Source organism: Populus nigra, chromosome 3 (assembly GCF_951802175.1).
Source record: "Populus nigra chromosome 3, ddPopNigr1.1, whole genome shotgun sequence".
Classification (NCBI taxonomy): domain Eukaryota; kingdom Viridiplantae; phylum Streptophyta; class Magnoliopsida; order Malpighiales; family Salicaceae; genus Populus; species Populus nigra.
The window spans coordinates 13,740,032-13,759,550 of NC_084854.1; the positions used below are offsets into that span (position 1 = coordinate 13,740,032).

The 19,519-nt window shown below is 31.4% G+C and overlaps 1 protein-coding gene across 1 annotated transcript; it reads left to right on the forward strand.

The window, feature by feature from the left end:
• Positions 1–7,187: 7,187 nt before the first annotated feature.
• On the forward strand, positions 7,188–14,449 carry LOC133690068 (WD-40 repeat-containing protein MSI4-like). The gene is made up of 15 exons (XM_062110225.1): positions 7,188–7,546; positions 7,937–8,000; positions 8,637–8,723; positions 9,250–9,312; positions 9,658–9,723; positions 9,848–9,922; positions 10,304–10,379; positions 10,714–10,927; positions 11,219–11,300; positions 11,771–11,844; positions 12,002–12,113; positions 12,250–12,324; positions 13,018–13,094; positions 13,876–13,975; positions 14,154–14,449. The coding sequence occupies exons 1-15, from the start codon at positions 7,317–7,319 to the stop codon at positions 14,253–14,255; spliced, it is 1,497 nt and encodes a 498-aa protein (XP_061966209.1). The 5' UTR covers positions 7,188–7,316; the 3' UTR covers positions 14,256–14,449.
• The last annotated feature ends 5,070 nt before the right edge of the window (positions 14,450–19,519 follow it).

Below are 19,519 nucleotides of genomic sequence, written 5' to 3' on the forward strand. Positions count from 1 at the left end.
CGGATCTCTTTGAGACAGTTTGTGGTCTGTGTGAGGTTAAAAGAGGGAAGCACGGTGGAGTAGGAAAGATCGATGAGATCAGAGAGGCAAATTTAGATTTTGGAGAAATAATAATTAACTTAGAAATGTTTTCTGAACAGCGGTTACACCAAAAGCAAGTCAGAGTAGCTTTTGCTACGCCTGCAGTTTGAACGCAGGTTTTTGTAGGTCCTATAAAATAAAATGTGTCGTTTGCATTTAACCAAACACATCAAAATTATGGTGGCACCTAAAGGTTGAAGCTACCATGTAACCAAACATAATCTTAATTATCTTTCGCCATCAAAGAACTTAGTAACACAACATAACCCCCAATCAACCTTCATAATCATGTAAAACCTCCTCCTTTAACTTCATCAACTGTCCATTGGTTTTTCCCCCATTACTCTTTAAGAAAAAACCTTGTAAGCTCCTCTAGCTTAGAAGCCTCTCTATCTCCACGCACGCCAACACCCTTTTTATTTTTCTCTCATCATTAGAAACGATTGTCTTTCTCTCCACTATGAGAAGACCCAAACTGAGACCCATTTCCTTCACTTCACTCAGCCTTTCAATGCCAGCCACATATCCTTTCTTTTCTCCTTCTACTAATATCACAACAACCCATAAAACCTCAAACCAACACAACAACCAACACGAGTAACAACCCCTCACCCATTCTTCTTCATTTTTTATCGAAACAAAAGCATCGTCATCTTCGTCTTAGCTGACTTAACAGCTCACAACCATCATGAGTCACCATCTCATGACCAACAGTCCTGCTCCACTATAGGTTTCCAAGCTTCTTCGTCTTCATTAGTGGTCCAACAACCATCAGCTGTCAACCAACTACACTGAGAACCAACACTGGAACCATTATCATATAGCCTTCAAACAACCCTCAAATCCAAATTTGAAAACCCTTTTCTCTCATTAAGCCAGCTTCGACCAAGACACCCACCATAAATTTATCTTTTTCACCAGCGATAGTACGTCCCTCTACCATAACTCACAACCATAACCACCAGTACCTCGAACAACCATGCCTCTTCTTCTTTTCAGTTCCTTCATTAAGATAACAATGACACCATAAGGTTAATAGTGGTAGAGAGAGAAGCATGTATGTAGATAAAAGAAAGAAAAAACTGAAGCTTTATTGCGTGGGATTTTGTTTTTATAGGTGATAGTGACTTTCACCACTTATAGAAGTGAAGAGGAAAAGATCTTCTTGATTGACTACGTTTTAGCCTTCAACGAGCGGCAGTATGTGAATCCATGCGCCGACCATGATGGGGACACGTAAAGACTATAGGCCATCATTGTTCCTTGATGTCTGGTATTGTTCCCTTTATTGCAACAGCCTCTCCAATCTATTTCCGATTCTTGGAAGGTAGATCCAGAACTTCAATTTTTTTTTTGATGAATTATAAAATTTGAAACAAAAAGCTGAATTGTTGTGTACAAGTTTTTGACTTATTTGGACATTATTGATTTAGATTGATATGTGTTTTGATTTGAGATGATTTTATGATTTGTGTTGGATTGTGAGTTTATTTTTTAAAGTTGTGATTATAATTTGAATATTAAATGTTTTTTCATGAATTATGATTGAGTTTATGTTGATTTAAACATTAAACATTAATCTATGGGTTATGTTTAAGTTTATGTTGATTTGTTTGAATTAATATGCAATTTGAATGAAATTCATAAAACTAACAAGATTTGAGTTAATGTTTGGTATTGTAGGATTATTAAGTTGTTGGATGATGAATAAACAATTTGTTTAGAGTTTATATTTATTATAATAGTTTGATTAAAACACATCATTGTGTTTTTTGTCAAACACAACCTTAGTCTAATTTTAATAAAATTTTAAATTTTTGGAAGATCATTTTGCAATTAATTTTGGGTATATCATACCTTGTTTATCTTCTCATATTTAATATTTTTAATTGTGGCCTACATATGAGGTGTTTTTTTAGTAATAAATAAACTAGTTTCCCTCATAAAAACAACAAAAAAATTCCTTTCAAAAAAATACATTTAAATATTTTAATTTTATATGACCAAGTTTCTCAAATAAAAATCACATTTTCATTTTAAATAAAAAAATACAAAAAAATACATGGCATGATCTAGCATTTCTTGAAAATACAAAAAAAAATTTAAAAATATTTTTTATATTTTTGCATGCATTTTGGATTTAATAACAAGTTTATTAAAGCCAAGAAACTTGGCCTAAATTCCAAAAACACCTAAAAAATCAATTTATTTATTTTAATACAATGAATTATAAACTTATACGTAAGATTTATATCAAATATTAAATGAAACAAAACAAAGATACAATCAATTCTTGTTTTGTATTTAGAATAGTTAGGATTAACCCATTAAGCAATGATTCACTCTTCCAGGGTGAACTTGCTTTGACTACTAGACAGACCAATGGTTAGAAAAACAATCACCTGAAAAAAAATGAAAGTCTTTGTAATGTTTTGAAAATAAAAGAGAAAAAATTAATAGAAAAGGACAACAAAGCCCTTAGGGGCTTAGACAAAAGGTATAAATGAATGAGGAGTATTATAGTAATTGAACAAAGAGTTGATAAATATAATAAATAGAAAGATTAAAAAAAAAAGAGATCTGAAATTAAGAGAGAATCAGGAAGAGAGAAAGAAAGGAGAAGAAGAAAGAGAAAATGGAAGAGAATTAGAAGAACTTATTGTTAAGATAAGATTTACAATTTGGTTATGTATAACTATATTATTTAGCTTTGATTTTATGTTTTATTGAAGATTAGGGTTTTAAAGATTTTATTTTGGGTTTGATAGATGAATTGATTGAAATATTATAGGTTAATTGTTATGGATAATGGTTAATTTAGTTGATTTTGTAAGATTTTAGGTAAGGATGATGGTTTTGAGTTATGATTTGTTTAAATAATGAATTTAAGTTAGATATTTTGGCATATCAGTGGGTGATTTGTGTAAAATCTAGGTTTGAGGTTGAAGATGATGAAATTTCATTTTAGTCCCTCAATTTATAAAAATTATAGTTTAGTCCTCGAACTTTGGAAAATTACAAGTTGGTCCCTAGAGCATAAGTCGAGATTCTGGACAGAATTGAGGATAAATTATGGAAAAAATTATAATATAGTTATGAATTTATGTTATTTTCAATTTGGTCCTTCAATTTAACCCTTAAAAATCTTATAAAATTCCATATTGGTCCTAACTGTAATCTTAGTTTTTTTCATATTGGTTTGATGAATAATTGATGGTTATTTGGTGAATTACTATCAAGTTTTATGATTTTTTTTCTTTTGAATTAAATTTTAGAAAAACCATCTAATTTTTGGGTTTTTGGAAAAAAATAACTAGTTTGGTTCATAAACATATAGGGTTATGAGTTAGACCCTTAGTTAAATATATTATATAGGTTGTATGTTTTTCAAGTTTTTTTTTTTTTAGTATGTCTCTTTTTATATTAAGATAATCGTAATATTATACATGCGGAGACATCAATAGGATTTCCTTCGATATCTACTTTCAATTTCTGTTCGCTGTTGAGTCAGATGAGTGAATAATTTTTTATATGCATGAGAAATAATATAAATATTTGAATTGTTAATATGAATTAAATCATGCTTCTTGATATACTAATGTCTTGCTATATATATATATATATATATATGTGTGTGTGTGTGTGTGTGTGTGTGTGTGTGTTGATTATTATCATTGTTACAATAAAGCATGATCAATTATTGAATCTGAATTCTTGATATGAGTGGATATATACTTTTACATTGACTTCTGAATTGATAACTCCTCATTTGATTGATGTCATGAGTTGAGCCTTGAGATATGAATTTGTCTGTTTGATTATGATATGAACCTATAATATACCAGTAAGAATACCTATATTTAATAGGGTAGTATTAGTCTTTGTGTACATCATATCTGAAACTCTAGTTAATCAGTGAAGTCATCAACTTGTGTGGACCGATCATCTCAAAGTACGAAGCCTCATGCTTATTGCATTTTGATTTTTTAACGAGCTTTACCTTATCATATTCTTGTTACGGTCTATTTGAGAAACTTTCCTTTAAGAATCTAAAGCCATATTTGTATATATATTTCTCATTGTTGTATTACCTCTTATATGTATATTGAACGTTATCTACTCATTGAGTTGTTGAACTTACCCTCTCATTATTTATCTTTTTTAGGCTTATAGTTTATTAGCAAGTCACTTTTGTTGGACCTTTAGAACCTACTCTTTTGGTTGCAATTAGTACTTTTCCTTTTATGTATAGTTAGTGCTCCACAACTATGAATTTCTATTAAGATATTCAAATTATATTATGAAGTTAGTTTTGTTATTACTGTTGCATTGAACTCTAATTTAGTTATTTAAAGTATAAGTTTGTATGTGAGTTTGGGTTCGTATATGTATGGAACCTTGGAAGAGGGATCTTGCCTATATGCCGGTCATGAATCTAGGAATAAGATCGTGATAGTCTCGGAGTTGAGTGCTTGTCTAATCGTTACATAGACACAATACAATTTCTCACTCTCAGAGTGACCCATGTGTTTGATATTGTGGTATATAATACTTTTTAATAGTGTTTTTCGTTTAAATATATATTAAAATAATTATTTTTAAGATTTGTTTTTAGTTTTTGACATGCGCACATCAAAACTATTAAAAAACACTAAAAAAACATTAATTTGATTTTTCTCTCATGCTAAAGACACTTTTAAAACATACTTAAATACATGTATAAGAACAATGCTAAACATTCTCTTATTGGTATCGATAGCAATAACTATTTTCCTAGCTTGTTAGTCCCAATTATAATAAGTTCTAGTTGACCATGACCTAGAGAAACCAAGCTATCTACCATTTTTAACCTATTTGCACTTTGCATAGGCTCGTGCATTATTTACATTCAATAATCCCAAGGCCTTTCACTTTGACACGTTTTCACTCGTGATTTAGATCATGCTTGTTTTATGTAAAGTTGTTTTCTGAAAATCATTTTCCAAACTTTTATGTGTTTGTTTACTATTTAAAAACTTGGTTAACAAAAAATACTTTTCAGTCAAAGAAAAATTTGACTTAATTTTCAAGAAAGTGTTTTCCTTTTATTTTAGGCTGAAAACACTTTCCAAAAGTTGCAAAAAATTCAAAAATATCTTGTTATTTATTGATTATATCAAATTTAGTTCTCGATCATTTAATTTCTATATATTTTAGTTTGAATATTTTTTTATTTCATCTCTTAAAATTTGATTTAATTTGATTTTTATATCAATTTTGATACTTATTCTTTTGACTGTCATTTGCTTTTCACTTATCATTTTCTTAATTAAAATTTTGTATCTATCAGATTTGGTCATTAATTTTTTAGTTGTTATTTTCTTTTGTCTTATTTTTTTCTTGTTTGAAATTTTTTATTTATCAGATTTTGTCCTCATTCTTTTGATTGCTATTTATGTTATTTGAAATAATTTATGAAATTATATATATATTTTTAATTTCATCATCTTTCAACTTTATATTTATTAGATTTGGTCTCAATTATTTTAATTGTTATTTTTTTATTTGAAATAATTTATGAAGTTAGATTTTTTTCTATTTCATCATTCTTCAACTTTTCTAACTGTCAGATTTAGTCCTCATTCTTTTAATAAACTTGAAAAAATTAAAAAAAATTTAAAAGTTATTTTCCAACTTATTTTTTATAACATAGCCAAATATTAAAAAATAATTTCCAACTTATTTTTAATGACATTACCATACATCAAAAAATAATTTACTTTCTAAAAATCTATTTTTTTAAAAAATCTAGTTTTAACCAAACAAACAATATCTTAAAGCTCCTTTTTCATTAATAAATACACTAAAATATATTTAAACCAGCAATCACGACGATCAAAGTTTCATCACCTTATATTTTAAAAACTTTGCCAAATTATTTAAATTTATTTTAATTCAATATGTTCCATTTAGGAATTTGTTGGTAGAAGAATTCTCTTGATAAAATTCTAAAAACTCTTTTTTTATCAATTGGGTGGTGGAATTTGATAAAAAAAATAAAAACTCATTCCATCCCTCATTTTCCCCCCCGAAATAGAAAGATCATATAATTAAGAACATGAAATTTTAGCCGAAATCCAAATTTTCTCAAATTGAATCAAAGGGTCCATATCCCAAATTCTTCAAAACGAGAGAATTCAAACTTTTTCAACAGCAAAATCAAGATCAATAGAAAAATAAAAGAGAGAAAGGGAAGCTAACCTTCTTTGGATAATCTCTTGCTGCATCTTCTAGAATTTCAAAACCCACACCAAAACAATAAACACAGATAAGAAAAGACCTTGTTCTCTTTTTATCTCTTGTTTCCTCCACTTATTTTCCCGCTGCCTCACCTCTCCCCCAACACTACTTGAGGAGGGCCACAGTGCTCACTATATGTAGTATTATTACAAAAATTAAATATTCATATTGAATTAAAATTTACAAGAATGTATATTGGAATTTGCTTAATAAATATTAAAAAATTATATTTTCATAATTATTTATCAATATCTTACAATTAATAATTTTATCTAATCACAATATTTATTATATTAATGTTTAAAGCATGGATATTTTAGTAAGATATTCAAAAAACTGTTTCATATATAATATTTGTATTATCTGATCTGACTTAATAAGTTAAAGTAAGATAATATAGATATTACATATAATAATGAATAAAAAATCTAAAAAATTAATATCATGTTTGATAACCGGTCAAGATTTTTAAAACTTGGTTAGCCTGATACAACTAGTATAGTGTATAACAATAAACTTAATTTGCTGTTATATGTATTTTTTTTATTTTAATCAATTGATTCAATTAATATTTTAATCATAAATTGTTATTTTAGCTTATAAAAAGTTTTTAGCTAATTTATTAAGTCAAAATCATAATTCTAATTGAACTTGACTTGCGAAAACTAGTAATATAAATTGAATCTGTTCGGGTTAAAAAAAAATAAATGGATTAGATTTATAATTTATAAAATATTAAAAATTAAATTGAATACAAACCGACCCAAAAGTTACACACCTACATTTTAGGATCAGTTCATTGAAAAAAAAAAACTGCGGTCAGCAAAGCAATAAAAGGATAGCCTAGCTGGTTCTAGTCTTTATACTAGGTAGACAGGACAGACCCTCCCTCCTCTCAGGGTTTTAGCTCTCACACTCATACTAGAAGAGGGAAAGAAAGTCGTTTTTTCTTTGAAATGGAAGCTGCTGCTGCTGCTCCTCAGGTGCCAAAGAAGAGAGGCCGAAAACCCAAGCCCAAAGAAGATCAGCAACAGCAACAGCAAAGTGCTGGTCCCAAAATGAAAGAGGGAAAGAAGGCACACCAACACTCTGTTGATGACAAGTACACTCAGTGGAAGTCTTTGGTTCCTGTTCTTTATGACTGGCTTGCTAATCACAACCTCGTTTGGCCTTCTCTCTCTTGCCGGTATTTTTCTCTCTCTCTCTTTTTCTACTAGGGTTAATACTTTCCTTTCAGTTCGTGATTGATTGATGCTTTTCTTTCTGGTATGTATCTTTAAATGTTCTTTCTTGTCTAGCGTCTTTATTTCCGGATCTTTAATGCGTTGCATCTTTTTACTGAAGACGAAACCCCAGCTTGCGGACACATTATTTATCAATGCTTCATTTCCTTTTGGGTTAAGAGAGAGTGAGAGATTTTAGGGTATTATTTCTTGGGGATGTTTTATCTCTTTGTGAACCAAAGCCATGGTTTTTCAGTTTGGTTACCTTGTTGCTCCATTTCTATGGCTGTACAATGATTAAAGTTCAATGATTTTTTTTTTCTTTTCTTATTGATTGATGATTCTGTGATTAGGTGGGGTCCGCAGCTTGAGCAAGCTACTTACAAGAATCGCCAGCGCCTCTATCTTTCCGAGCAGGCTAGTTTTTTGTTTATATTATATGAGTGTTTTTTTCCCTAGTCGAACATCTGAAACTTCTATAATCTTATTGGACAAAATGCTCTCATTTTTGTTTTGGCAATAAAGAAATTGCCAAAGAGAATCATTCCGAACAAAATGGCTTAAATCTTACTGCTCAAATGGGTATTGAAGGCTGAGGAAATCAGCCAAAACAACATCCTTACACTGAAACAACATTGAAACTTCCAAGGTTTGACTGGTGATAAGCGGAGCCTATGGGTTTGGTGTGAAATTGACCAGTCTTTTAGCTTGGGAGGGGCATTTGTTATATACCCTTTGACATCTCTTTCTGGTTCATCCTGTGTGAAATTGTGGGCGAAATGTCTTAGAGATTTTGGTACTCTGTTGATGGAGTATGACTTGTGGTGCTGGGTTTACTTTGCTATTATCTTTCATGCAAGACTTTTTTTTTCATGTCGAGATTCCTGTTTTTGTGTCCTGCATTTTACCTTTTCCCTTCTTGAGATTCATTCCCCTGTTACCTTGCCAATGAATATTACCTTCTATGATAATTTAGAAATTCATTTTTCTCATAAAAAATGTTTTACTTTATAATGGTTATTTTTCTTTATTCAACTTCTTTTTTGTGGTCAGACTGATGGTAGTGTTCCAAATACTCTGGTCATTGCAAATTGTGAAGTTGTCAAGTCTAGGGTTGCTGCTGCGGAACACATATCTCAGGTAATTCATCATTGTTTGTTGTATTCTACTTTCTTCTTCCTGCTCTTAACTCTTACTCTGTGTTTGGGAACCAAGTATGAAGGGAAGGGAAGGGAAGTGAAATAATTGAAAATGAAGGGAAAGAAAGTTACAGGAGAAATAATTTCCTCTCTTGTTGTTTTGATGGAAGGAATTTGGAGGGGAATTGATCTGTAGAGAAAGTTTATAAAATCCTTTTTTACCCTTCATTTTGTGGAAAACAAAATTTATTATAAGGGTGAATGAGCAACTTTTTTTCATTATCTTTCCATCGTCTCTCCAAATTGGAAAGATTGAAAAGTGGGCCCAAGGAAAATCTTCACTCCACTTTCCTCTCCCCTCATTTTCTCTCTTCCATCCAAACAATTTTAAGTAACTGTCTGCCATCATATTTCTCCCCCCTAAATTCTTTCTTCACTTTCTATCATCCAAATACACTGTTAGGTTCCTCAATTGTTCCTAGAACTTAAATTTAGTTAGTTAACATCCATTTGCTTCTTTTTTTCAGTTTAATGAAGAAGCACGCTCTCCATTTGTTAAGAAGTACAAGACCATCATACACCCTGGAGAGGTATAAATCTCATGTAGAAAATGTACACAACCATAGTGTATGTAGTTATTTACAATTTCATGCAGTGATGCAGATATATACGCTGATTATAAGCTTTTGGGACTTCTTGTTTTTTTCTGTATGAATTAGATTTCTACTTGATCTCTCTATTCTTGAGTTTGTTGTAAATTTTTACTTTTGCATTTCCTGTTATAAAAGAAATTCTTCGTACGTGTACTTAATCTTTGCCTCAATGGCTCTTTACTACATGTTCTCCCTGATCTTAATTTTTTGCCCTTCTTTCTAGAAGGTGGGAAATCCCACTTGAACTTGTTCTTCATAGTTGTACTTAATATACTTTTTCAGGTAAATAGAATCAGAGAACTCCCACAGAATAGTAAGATAGTGGCCACTCATACTGACAGCCCTGATGTGAGTGTCTTAAGAACCTATTGATTTCTTTATTTAGGTTGATGTTATGCTGTCTTTGGTTTTACTTAAGTTTTGTTAGTTTCCATTGTTTAATTTTTCCTGGACTGGACTTGTAAAACTTCAGGTTCTTATATGGGATGTTGAAGCACAGCCTAACCGCCATGCTGTTCTTGGAGCTACAAACTCTCGTCCAGATTTGGTATAATTTGATTTTGAAATGCAGCATTTTTTTTTTATCTTTTATTTACTTATTTATTTAGACTATGTTTTTTATATTAATAAATCAGCAATCCTCGTAGTTATTGTTAATTGGTTTCACTATAATGGAAAGTCGGGTCATGTTGATATTTTCCTTAAAGAGTGTTGTAAATTGTGAGCAGGCACATGCCAATGCGATTGTGTTCAAGTGGTTCTCACATCAAACATTTTCTTGCATCACTGTAGCATTACAGGCATTTCTATATCATTCATGCATTTGCAGACCTTTTTTGATATTACCAGGGATTGATAATTTGTTACCAAAGTGACCCATTTTTGCTTGGTGCACTAAATCATATTAACTTGGAACTCTTTCTTGCAGATTTTGACTGGACATCAAGACAATGCTGAATTTGCTCTTGCAATGTGCCCAACTGAACCCTATGTGCTTTCTGGAGGTTAGAAAATCACTTTTAAAATTTGTTCTATCATGTGCTGCTTCATTTTGATATTTTTTTTTGAATACATATCATAGTGTATACTTGTTGAAAAGTAACTTTCTTAAAGTTAGGGTTGTGATTACTATTTGCACCAAACAACATATTTGTCTTATTATGTGTTTTTTCCCTTTTGGTTGAGCTATGCATCGTGGTGTATAATGTTATGCAGTGGCTCTGGAGTTTTGTTGGATGTTCATTATTCTTATGTACATGTCTAGATTGCTTGGATAGGGACTAGGACTAGATTTGTCTTGATGAAAATTTTCTTCTAAATAGGGGGTGTTAATTGCAGGGAAGGACAAGTCAGTAGTTTTGTGGAGTATTCAGGACCATATAACATCATCTGCCACTGACCCAGCAACAAAGTCTCCAGGATCTGGTGGATCAATCATTAAAAAGGCTGGGGATGGCAATGATAAAGCCACTGATGGCCCTTCTGTTGGACCACGAGGTATCTATCAGGGGCATGAGGATACAGTTGAAGATGTGGCATTCTGTCCATCCAGGTATCTCCTGTGGCCCTGGCTAAAATGCATATGTAGTCATTTGGTTGTTTGTTGTTTTAGTATTCAATGTATAATATCTTTCATGAAAATTCTGAGTTTTTATGATTTTAGTTATCATTAATGATATGTTATTTTATTCATTGTATAATGTGTATGATTGAAGATGTAGCCATAAAATTGATCTCATTAATATGCTGTTGCATTTATCTTTAATTATGGTGTTGGAAACCATGTAAGTTGATGTTTCTGATGTGGCTTTTTATTTCTGATTACGTTTATATTTTTCTGAAGTGCGCAGGAGTTTTGTAGTGTAGGAGATGACTCTTGCCTTATATTATGGGATGCTCGAAATGGCACTAACCCAGCTATCAAGGTTATGCGCCTCTGCTTTATATTCTTGGTCTTACTAGTACCTGGTATCTGTTTTTGCTATTTTTTCTTGGACTATGGTTGACAAATCATGCAATAATTATGAATGCATTCCCAGCATTGATGAACTGAAAACCTGATCTGATTGTTCTGAATGGTGAGGAACTAGGTTATTATTCATTACTTTCCGCTCTAGAATATATTGAATTTTTCTTGTTTTGACAATCTGTTCACATTGACTGGATGTAGTGTTTTTATCTTAGAAACTGAGTAATAACTTGTATTTTATTTATTTTGTGTTTCTTTTAATATTTACTTCATTGATTCAAATTATCATTCATGTTTTGCATGCCTTATTGCTTTTTAAAATTCAGTGGTATTCTGTGAATCGTGCTTGTTCAATTTTAAACTAAAGAGCTCAGCTCTGACTATCTATGTTTTTGTGTGCTCACAATTTTGGTTTCTGGTCAACAGGTTGAAAAGGCACATAATGCTGATCTTCACTGTGTTGATTGGAACCCTCATGATGATAACCTCATTTTAACTGGGTATGTTTCAATTTTATGCTTCCTCCAGTTATGTTATGCTGCCAAGATGTGAACAAGATAATCATTTTTAGTTTGGTTGATTTTTTTTTTTGTGATTGTAAGGAAAAAAAATTAAATGATATAGATCTTTTCTTAACTCTCCTTGATTTTTCTTCAGGTCAGCAGATACTTCTGTTTGCATGTTTGATCGACGGAATCTCACTTCTAATGGAGTTGGTTCACCTGTCTATAAATTTGAGGGTCACAATGCTGCTGTTCTCTGTGTACAGGTACTAATCAACCTCTTCCTTTTATTCTTCTCATCCCCAGGACCTTTCTTCTTAATTTTAATTGGAAGCAGTCACTTGTTGTCCCTGAAGTGCTTGCTGTACATGTTTATTTTATTAATCTCTCATTCTTTTTCAGTGGTCTCCAGATAAGGCTTCTGTGTTTGGGAGTTCTGCGGAGGATGGTCTCTTAAACATTTGGGATTATGAGAAGGTTTGTGTGTCCAGTCTCTTCACACATAATTGAATATAAAACAGATGGCTCTTGGCAATGTAGACCTATTTGACAAATCATTCACAAGTCAACAAATCCTCAAGAGAAGGGGAAAAGGATTGCATACACTTTTTTTCTAGTTTGAAATGTTTTTAAGAAATATTTGATTTCCTTATTGTTTCATAAGAAGCTGGAGCAAGGACCAAACTGTTCATCTAATAATTATTGCATGCAGTAAAGATAATTGTATGGAGAGGAGCTTCTCTGCAAGAATGCGTAATTTTGAATATGTACATGCGTGTAACTTGTCTATTAGAAGTCCTATTTGGGTTGCTGGTTCTTCACTTTGAGATAAATGAAATATTTAGTGTACGAGGATGCCTATAGGAAGTTAAAAAACTAAAGCTGATAAAACTGAATGTAATTAGACTCCCACCTAGTTTGTTACATGGATGAGGGATTTCTTAACACAGTTGTTCTTGAGCTTGACCCAACATTCTTTATGATGCTTTTAAGCTAAACCTCTCCTTTATTGAGGAAAAGCTTTCCCCCCAGCTCTACCTCAGATTTCAAAAGTTCTAATTAAAGCTGCTTTGCTTGTTTGGTTCCAATGGTGCCTGCTTTCCTGTTTGATTGGAACCTTGGTGATGTTTTACTAGCATGCATCCTCAATGATGTTTTCTATTCTTACAGGTTGGCAAAAGGTCTGAGCGTCTGACTAGAGCCCTGAATTCCCCTGCAGGATTGTTTTTCCAGCATGCTGGGCACAGGTTTGTAAGATTGTTTTTCTCCTTGAAAACAGTTCCTTAGTTGCAAGAAATTCTCAATGGTTTGTGATTCTTTGTTAACTCATATTAAGGATTCCCTTTTACGTGTTTGTTGCACCTGGAATATATGTTTATCAAACTAGACATTTATCACTGGATTGACAAATGAAAATCTTATCATTCAAGATGATTCCTTAACATTTGTCATTGTATGGTTGCCTTTATCATTTTCTTGTTCATGCAGTTAATGCAACCATCTTGTCTGATTGTCCCTTAGCCTTGATTGCCTGCTACCATGTCTATGTGAAAAACATTATTTTTTTCTAGTTTCAGAATTTGGCCTTTAGTAATCAGAGGCAACCCAACACTTGTTTGTGGTCCTCTAGATTACATACAATGTGAAACATGCTGTGAAAGGCTGTCAAATCAGGGAAAACTCAAATGGTTTTTACCTGTTTGTGTTCAAGAGCTCGTTAAGGTCATATCTACCTTGGTATAAAGATTTTTTTGGTTTAACAAAATCAACTGGGACATTTCAAGCACAGATGCAGGATGTCAACATAAAAGTTCTAAATTCACTGTAAATAAGCATTCATCTTATCTTTTGTTCTGGTCTTCACATGTTTAATGTGTTTTTCTTAGCCATATTTAATCCTACTTATATGTTTGATTGATAATAAAGCACATCTTCAATATTTGAATGCTCCGTTCTTTTTTGAAATTCTTTTGTATTTTCTGTGACCAGAAAAGTCTCTCATAAATTTGCTTCATTCTGTTCGTTCAGGGACAAGGTTGTTGACTTCCATTGGAATGCATCTGATCCTTGGACATTGGTTAGTGTGTCTGATGACTGTGATACAACTGGGGGAGGAGGGACATTGCAGGTAATAATTTCTTTCCGAGGAAGTGTCTTACTTGGTGATTGTGCAAGTGTATGGATAATTTGGTAAAACCTACTGTGTTCATGAAGATGGGAATTGAGTTTTAAAAGTATTCTAGAGATACTTCTACATTGGGTCATTTGGATAATGCTTAAATTTGATTTAATAAAAATGTGTGCAGATATGGCGCATGAGTGATTTGATCTACAGGCCAGAAGATGAAGTTTTGGCAGAGCTTGAGAAGTTCAAGTCACATGTGGTTTCCTGTGCTTCGAAGCCTTGACATGGACGTGAAACAAAGAAACTTGTATGATGATGGGAATCAGCATGAAGTTCTAGTTTATCGTCTGGATTTAGCTGTATTCTGTTTTCTTGACGAAGACTGATAGCAATTGGAGGGGATGAATGCCTATGTATTTGCTTCATTAGAGTTTGTAGCTTTTTAGAGATGAGACTTTCAAGTTGAAGGTTTGGACACATGCTTTGCCCTTTTCAGGTTAAAGTCGCACTAAATCCTACTCGTGACCAAATTAAGGTAGATCGTTTCTGGATTTAGACTCATTAGTAAAGAATTTAGCATGGATGATGAGACAAGGAAAAGAGGGACCCAGACAAGTTTTGCATGGGTTGCTAATTGTTTTTTTTTTTTGAAAAAAATAAATTAGCATAGAAAATTAAATTTTTTGATAGAATAATACCATTTAAAATGTGGAGTTAACGAGGGAATAAATAAATTTAGGTGAGAAATTATAAAAAGGGGAAACAAAGAAGGAAATTGCATATTTTTTTTAGAATGGTTGAGTGGACTGCATATAAAGAGATTTACATTTTTATTTGAATCGATTGAAAATTGTTTCTTTGATAAGGAAATAATGAAGTTACGATAAATGAAAAGAGGAAATTGGTGTATGGAAAATCCTATAGTATTGCTAAAGAAATAGAAATAATATGGTGTGGAGGAAGTAGTATTGTGAATGGAATTATCCTTGCCAAATATGGATGTTAGAAAATAATTTCAGAAATTTATGTGTAACCAATGGAAAATTGAGATATGTTACGGATCTTTGTTTGAAATTAAAATAAACGGATGTATGCAATGCAAAAGACCTAGTAATTGGACCGGTTCGGGTAAGATAAAAGATCGGCACAAGAAAAAACCCAGCCTGACCTAGATGACTCGGCCTAACTCTGGTGAGACCTGGTATATATATATATGTGTGCACACTAACTCACTTGACTCGAGGAATTTGGAAAAGCAAAAGAAAAGCTTAAGTTTTTGCCTTAATTTATTTCTTTGAATTTTGAACAATCAAGAGATTTTCTTTTGCTGATTGAATCTTCTAACCCCTTACTGGATCTCTGATTTTACTATTTACATCATTCCCTTTCTGTCATTGTTTTTCTTATCATAATCTTGTAGAATTCTGCACCAATGGTTCGAAAGAGAAGCTGGATTCCACTGTAATAAGCTAGGTACTTCCTTTTTCTGCTTCACAATATTTTATTTTGGGTTTAATTATGCTGGCAATAATCAATAATCTACCATTAGTCATGCCATAAGGAGACAAACTCACCTGATGATGTATGGTTGAAGAAACTCTATTTTTTTTCAAAGATATCAACATCTTTTTTTTAATTAGTAGCCTTGTTCCTATGTGATTGGTTTATTAAATTACTAGTTGGCTTGGTCTCTTGATTTTATTTTTTAACCTGGTATAAACATTATGCCACTGATTTACATCCTTCTCTATTTTCCTTCTATTTAGCTATTTTAATATTCCTTTATAGTTTGATTTATGGAAGCCACTTTTTTAAACTTTTTTTTTTCTAAATAGCTACATTAATTTCTGGTTTTGTTATTGCATGAGATTTCCAAGTGATGGTTAATAGTGAGCATCTGATTTTGTCATTGCAACCTACTATTTATGTCACAAACTCATGTTTCTATTTTCTTTTTCTTATTTTTCTAAATACTATCACCTACATTGTTGTTGTTGCCAATTTTATTTTTCTTGTTGGTTCTCAGTTGGTTTATGTGATCTTCCAGAACAGGACATCCCATTTGCAATATTTTTCCAGTGAGGCCAGCTTTGATTTCTGAGAGTTAATGATCTTTTAGTGGATTCACAGAGAACATCAAAACAAGGTGTAAGAATTTTAAATTCCAAGCCAACAGATTAAATGTTCATGTTTGGAATTTTGGACAGAAAAACTAAAATTGTTATCCTTAAATCCGGGTTGACCCAGGTTAACCTGGGTTGACTCACAAGACCCATGACCCGGTCATTTTATCGGGTCAACTACCTGGTTGGGTTTTATAACTATAGTATGCATTTGGGTGGAAAGAAATTCAGATATGTAAAGGAAAAGAAATAAATTGTGGACTAACCTATTAATGGTAATATGAGAGAAAATTATTAATGGGATTGTTGATTTCTTGAGAAAGTGAAAATTGATAAAATTACCATGGGGTAAAGTTTCAGAATTTTTAGAATATTATGTGGTGATTTTTCAAATTTGCACGAAAAAGTACCAGTAATCGGGTAAAAAAATAATATACTAAAGACACATAATAATATAATTAAAAGAAAGATGGTATTAATTAGTTGAAATGTCAGCCTTCAAAGGGCTGTTTCCAGCCGACCAAAAGAAGAAAAGAAAATGACTCATGGGGACTAGATAAATTTAAATATGAAAGGCAAGGGTTTAAATGTAAATAATGAAAATTTTACTATATAAACCCCAATTTGCTTGGGGTGTCCAGTAGGTGATAGGGAGAGAAAGGGGAGTTAGGGATTTTTTTACATCTTCTCTACAATTCTCTCATCAATTCTTGAAAATAATGCATGATTATGGAGAGTTAAGATAATTAAGAAGGTTTATGGTGAGCTACACTAATTATGGAGGAAGAATGAAGTGTTGAGAAAGGAAGAAGAAGGAGGGAGATAAATGATGGTTTCACCTTGAAGTTTCTTCTAATTAAATTCCTTGTTATCTTAATAGTAAGCATGATTCTATTATGTTGATTGTAGAAATTTCATACATGTATCATCGGGTGATGATGTGCTTGATTATGGAATTTTGTGATTAGCATATTGGTTGTAGTAATTTGTGATATTGTTATGAAATTTTATTTGTTGGCATGAAAATTGAATGAGTTAGTGTTTAATTGAGTAAAAAGTTGAAGAAATTTCATGCTACCCTTACTTGAAAGTTTGGCATTGGTAGAAAAATATATGGAATGTATGTGATTGATGAAATGGAAAATTACCATGCTCAAATGAATAAAATTAACCTTAGATGAGGTTTTGAAAACTAGAATCAAAGAAGAATTGATCCCTCATTGGATGTAAAATAAAAATAAAAATTTGGCAAGGCTAAATGGAAGAAGAGGAAAATTGTATTTGACTAAGTTAGGATTTTAATTTGGATGGAAATATATTTAATGGGGTTAATTAATGCATAAACAAGTAGGATGAAAAAAAAAAAAAATGACATCCTTACTAAACTTAGAAATTTGGCAAAGTGATCAAAGAAATAAAAGGATGGAATGCAGATGCGGGTAATGATAAAATTAATGTTGAAATACATTAAGAAACATGGTGAGAGGGATTGAATTGCAAATTGATGGAAGGAATATCTTAATTTTTCATCTTATAAAGGTTTGGCCAAGTTCATGAAAATAAATGAAATAGGTTGTTAAAGTTGGTTGTTAAATTGTGACAAAATCCTTGTTTAATCTTATTGTTGTAATATATAAGGATTAGGGAAAATGGTGGAATTGAAGTCATAGAATGGATAATACAACTAATTTATTAGTTGGATAAACCATGGTGATAAATATATTATAAATAAAATAATTTATTATGGGTATATGGATTGGAAGTAGTTTATTAGTGATTTATGAATGTGAAGTTTAAATTTAATTTTGCGATGAAAAAATAAATTTAAATAATTTCAGAAAGAAATAATTGTATAAGTGATTTAGTAATTCATGTTGGTACATGAGAGTTGCCTATGAGAGGACAACATCAAGGTTGTGCATTTAGTGACCAAACTACAGGTAGGTGTCTGACACCTAATCTATTTAGAAATTTTTATGAATGTTAAGATATAGTAATTTTTCTTATAATGCCATTGTAAATATGAATATTGATGTGATATTATTATTAAGAAAATTGAAAAGTTCTAGTTAATCACATAGGCGATAATAAGTAATCTATTATGAGATGTGATTTATTGTAACAACAAAAAAACCTTGTATATATTAACTTTGACTGCAACGATAGAATTGCTATGCAAGAATTATTATTGACCGCATTGGCGGGATTCGATGTATGATCTATTACCGATTAAAACAGTGGAAATCGTATGTAATTTGTGTTAGACCGCTATGTAATAATAATAATAATAAGGTAATATATATATATATATATATATATATATATATATATATATATAATAGTAATTTTTGTGTGTGTGTGTGTGTGTGTGTGTGATGGGAACATCAAAATAACTGACGTGCGCGATAGCCGATAAATAAATAGATATTGTGTGAAAACTAGTTCCATGGTTAATTGGACTAGTGCCCTAGTTAATGAGTAAATGGAGAAATTGGTGCCCTAGTTAATGGGCAAATGGAGAAACCGGTACCCTAAGTAATGAGTAATTAAAGAAACTAGTGTCCTGATTAATGAGACTAAGTGCTCTGGTTAATGGATCATTGGAGAAACTAGTATCTTGGTTAATGAGATTAATACTTTGATTAATGGGCAATTGAAGAAGCCAATAATTTGGTAATTGAACAAATGTCTGGTTTGGACTACAAAGGACATTACTATGTTCTTAATTTGTGCTAACTGTATTGATTTGTAAAGTTAAGGATAAAATAAGAAATTAATTGTTTAGTAATTGATAAGGTAAATATATAGAAGAGATAATAGTAAATAATCATTGTGTATAAAGCTGATTATATTTGGTATTAAATAAAATATCAGGTACCTCGCAGTATTGTGCCGAGTAGTAAATTGTGTTAGTAGTATTAGATTAAGATATTGATGCAGATGTCAATGAATTGGTATAGTTCAAGTATGAGGAAAACTCCATTGGAATTTTAGTAGAGTGTATATTAAATTATTTTAAAAAGACAGTTATGCATGATGGTTTTCGAATGGTTAGGATTGTCATATTAAGGGATTAATAAGTTATTCGGCTGACCAATTGACCACAACAATAACATGTAATGAAGTAAGGTGTACGTGAGTTTGACTGTGCTGATAGGTTAAGGTTTGAGTATTAAATTATCCCTACAGATAAAGTTTAATGGAAAAGAAAAATAATATGAGCACGTCTTTTAAGTATAAAAGTGATGAAAGTTTATGTGATAAATTATAAATAATAGAAATGGACATGAAATAAGTGGAATAAATAATAAATTGAGGAAATTTCTTGATATAAAAAGAATGTTGTATGGACTGATGTACAATGTATCATAGATATAATAAATGCTAAGGAAACAAAAGGGCGACTTGAATTACATATGTTGTA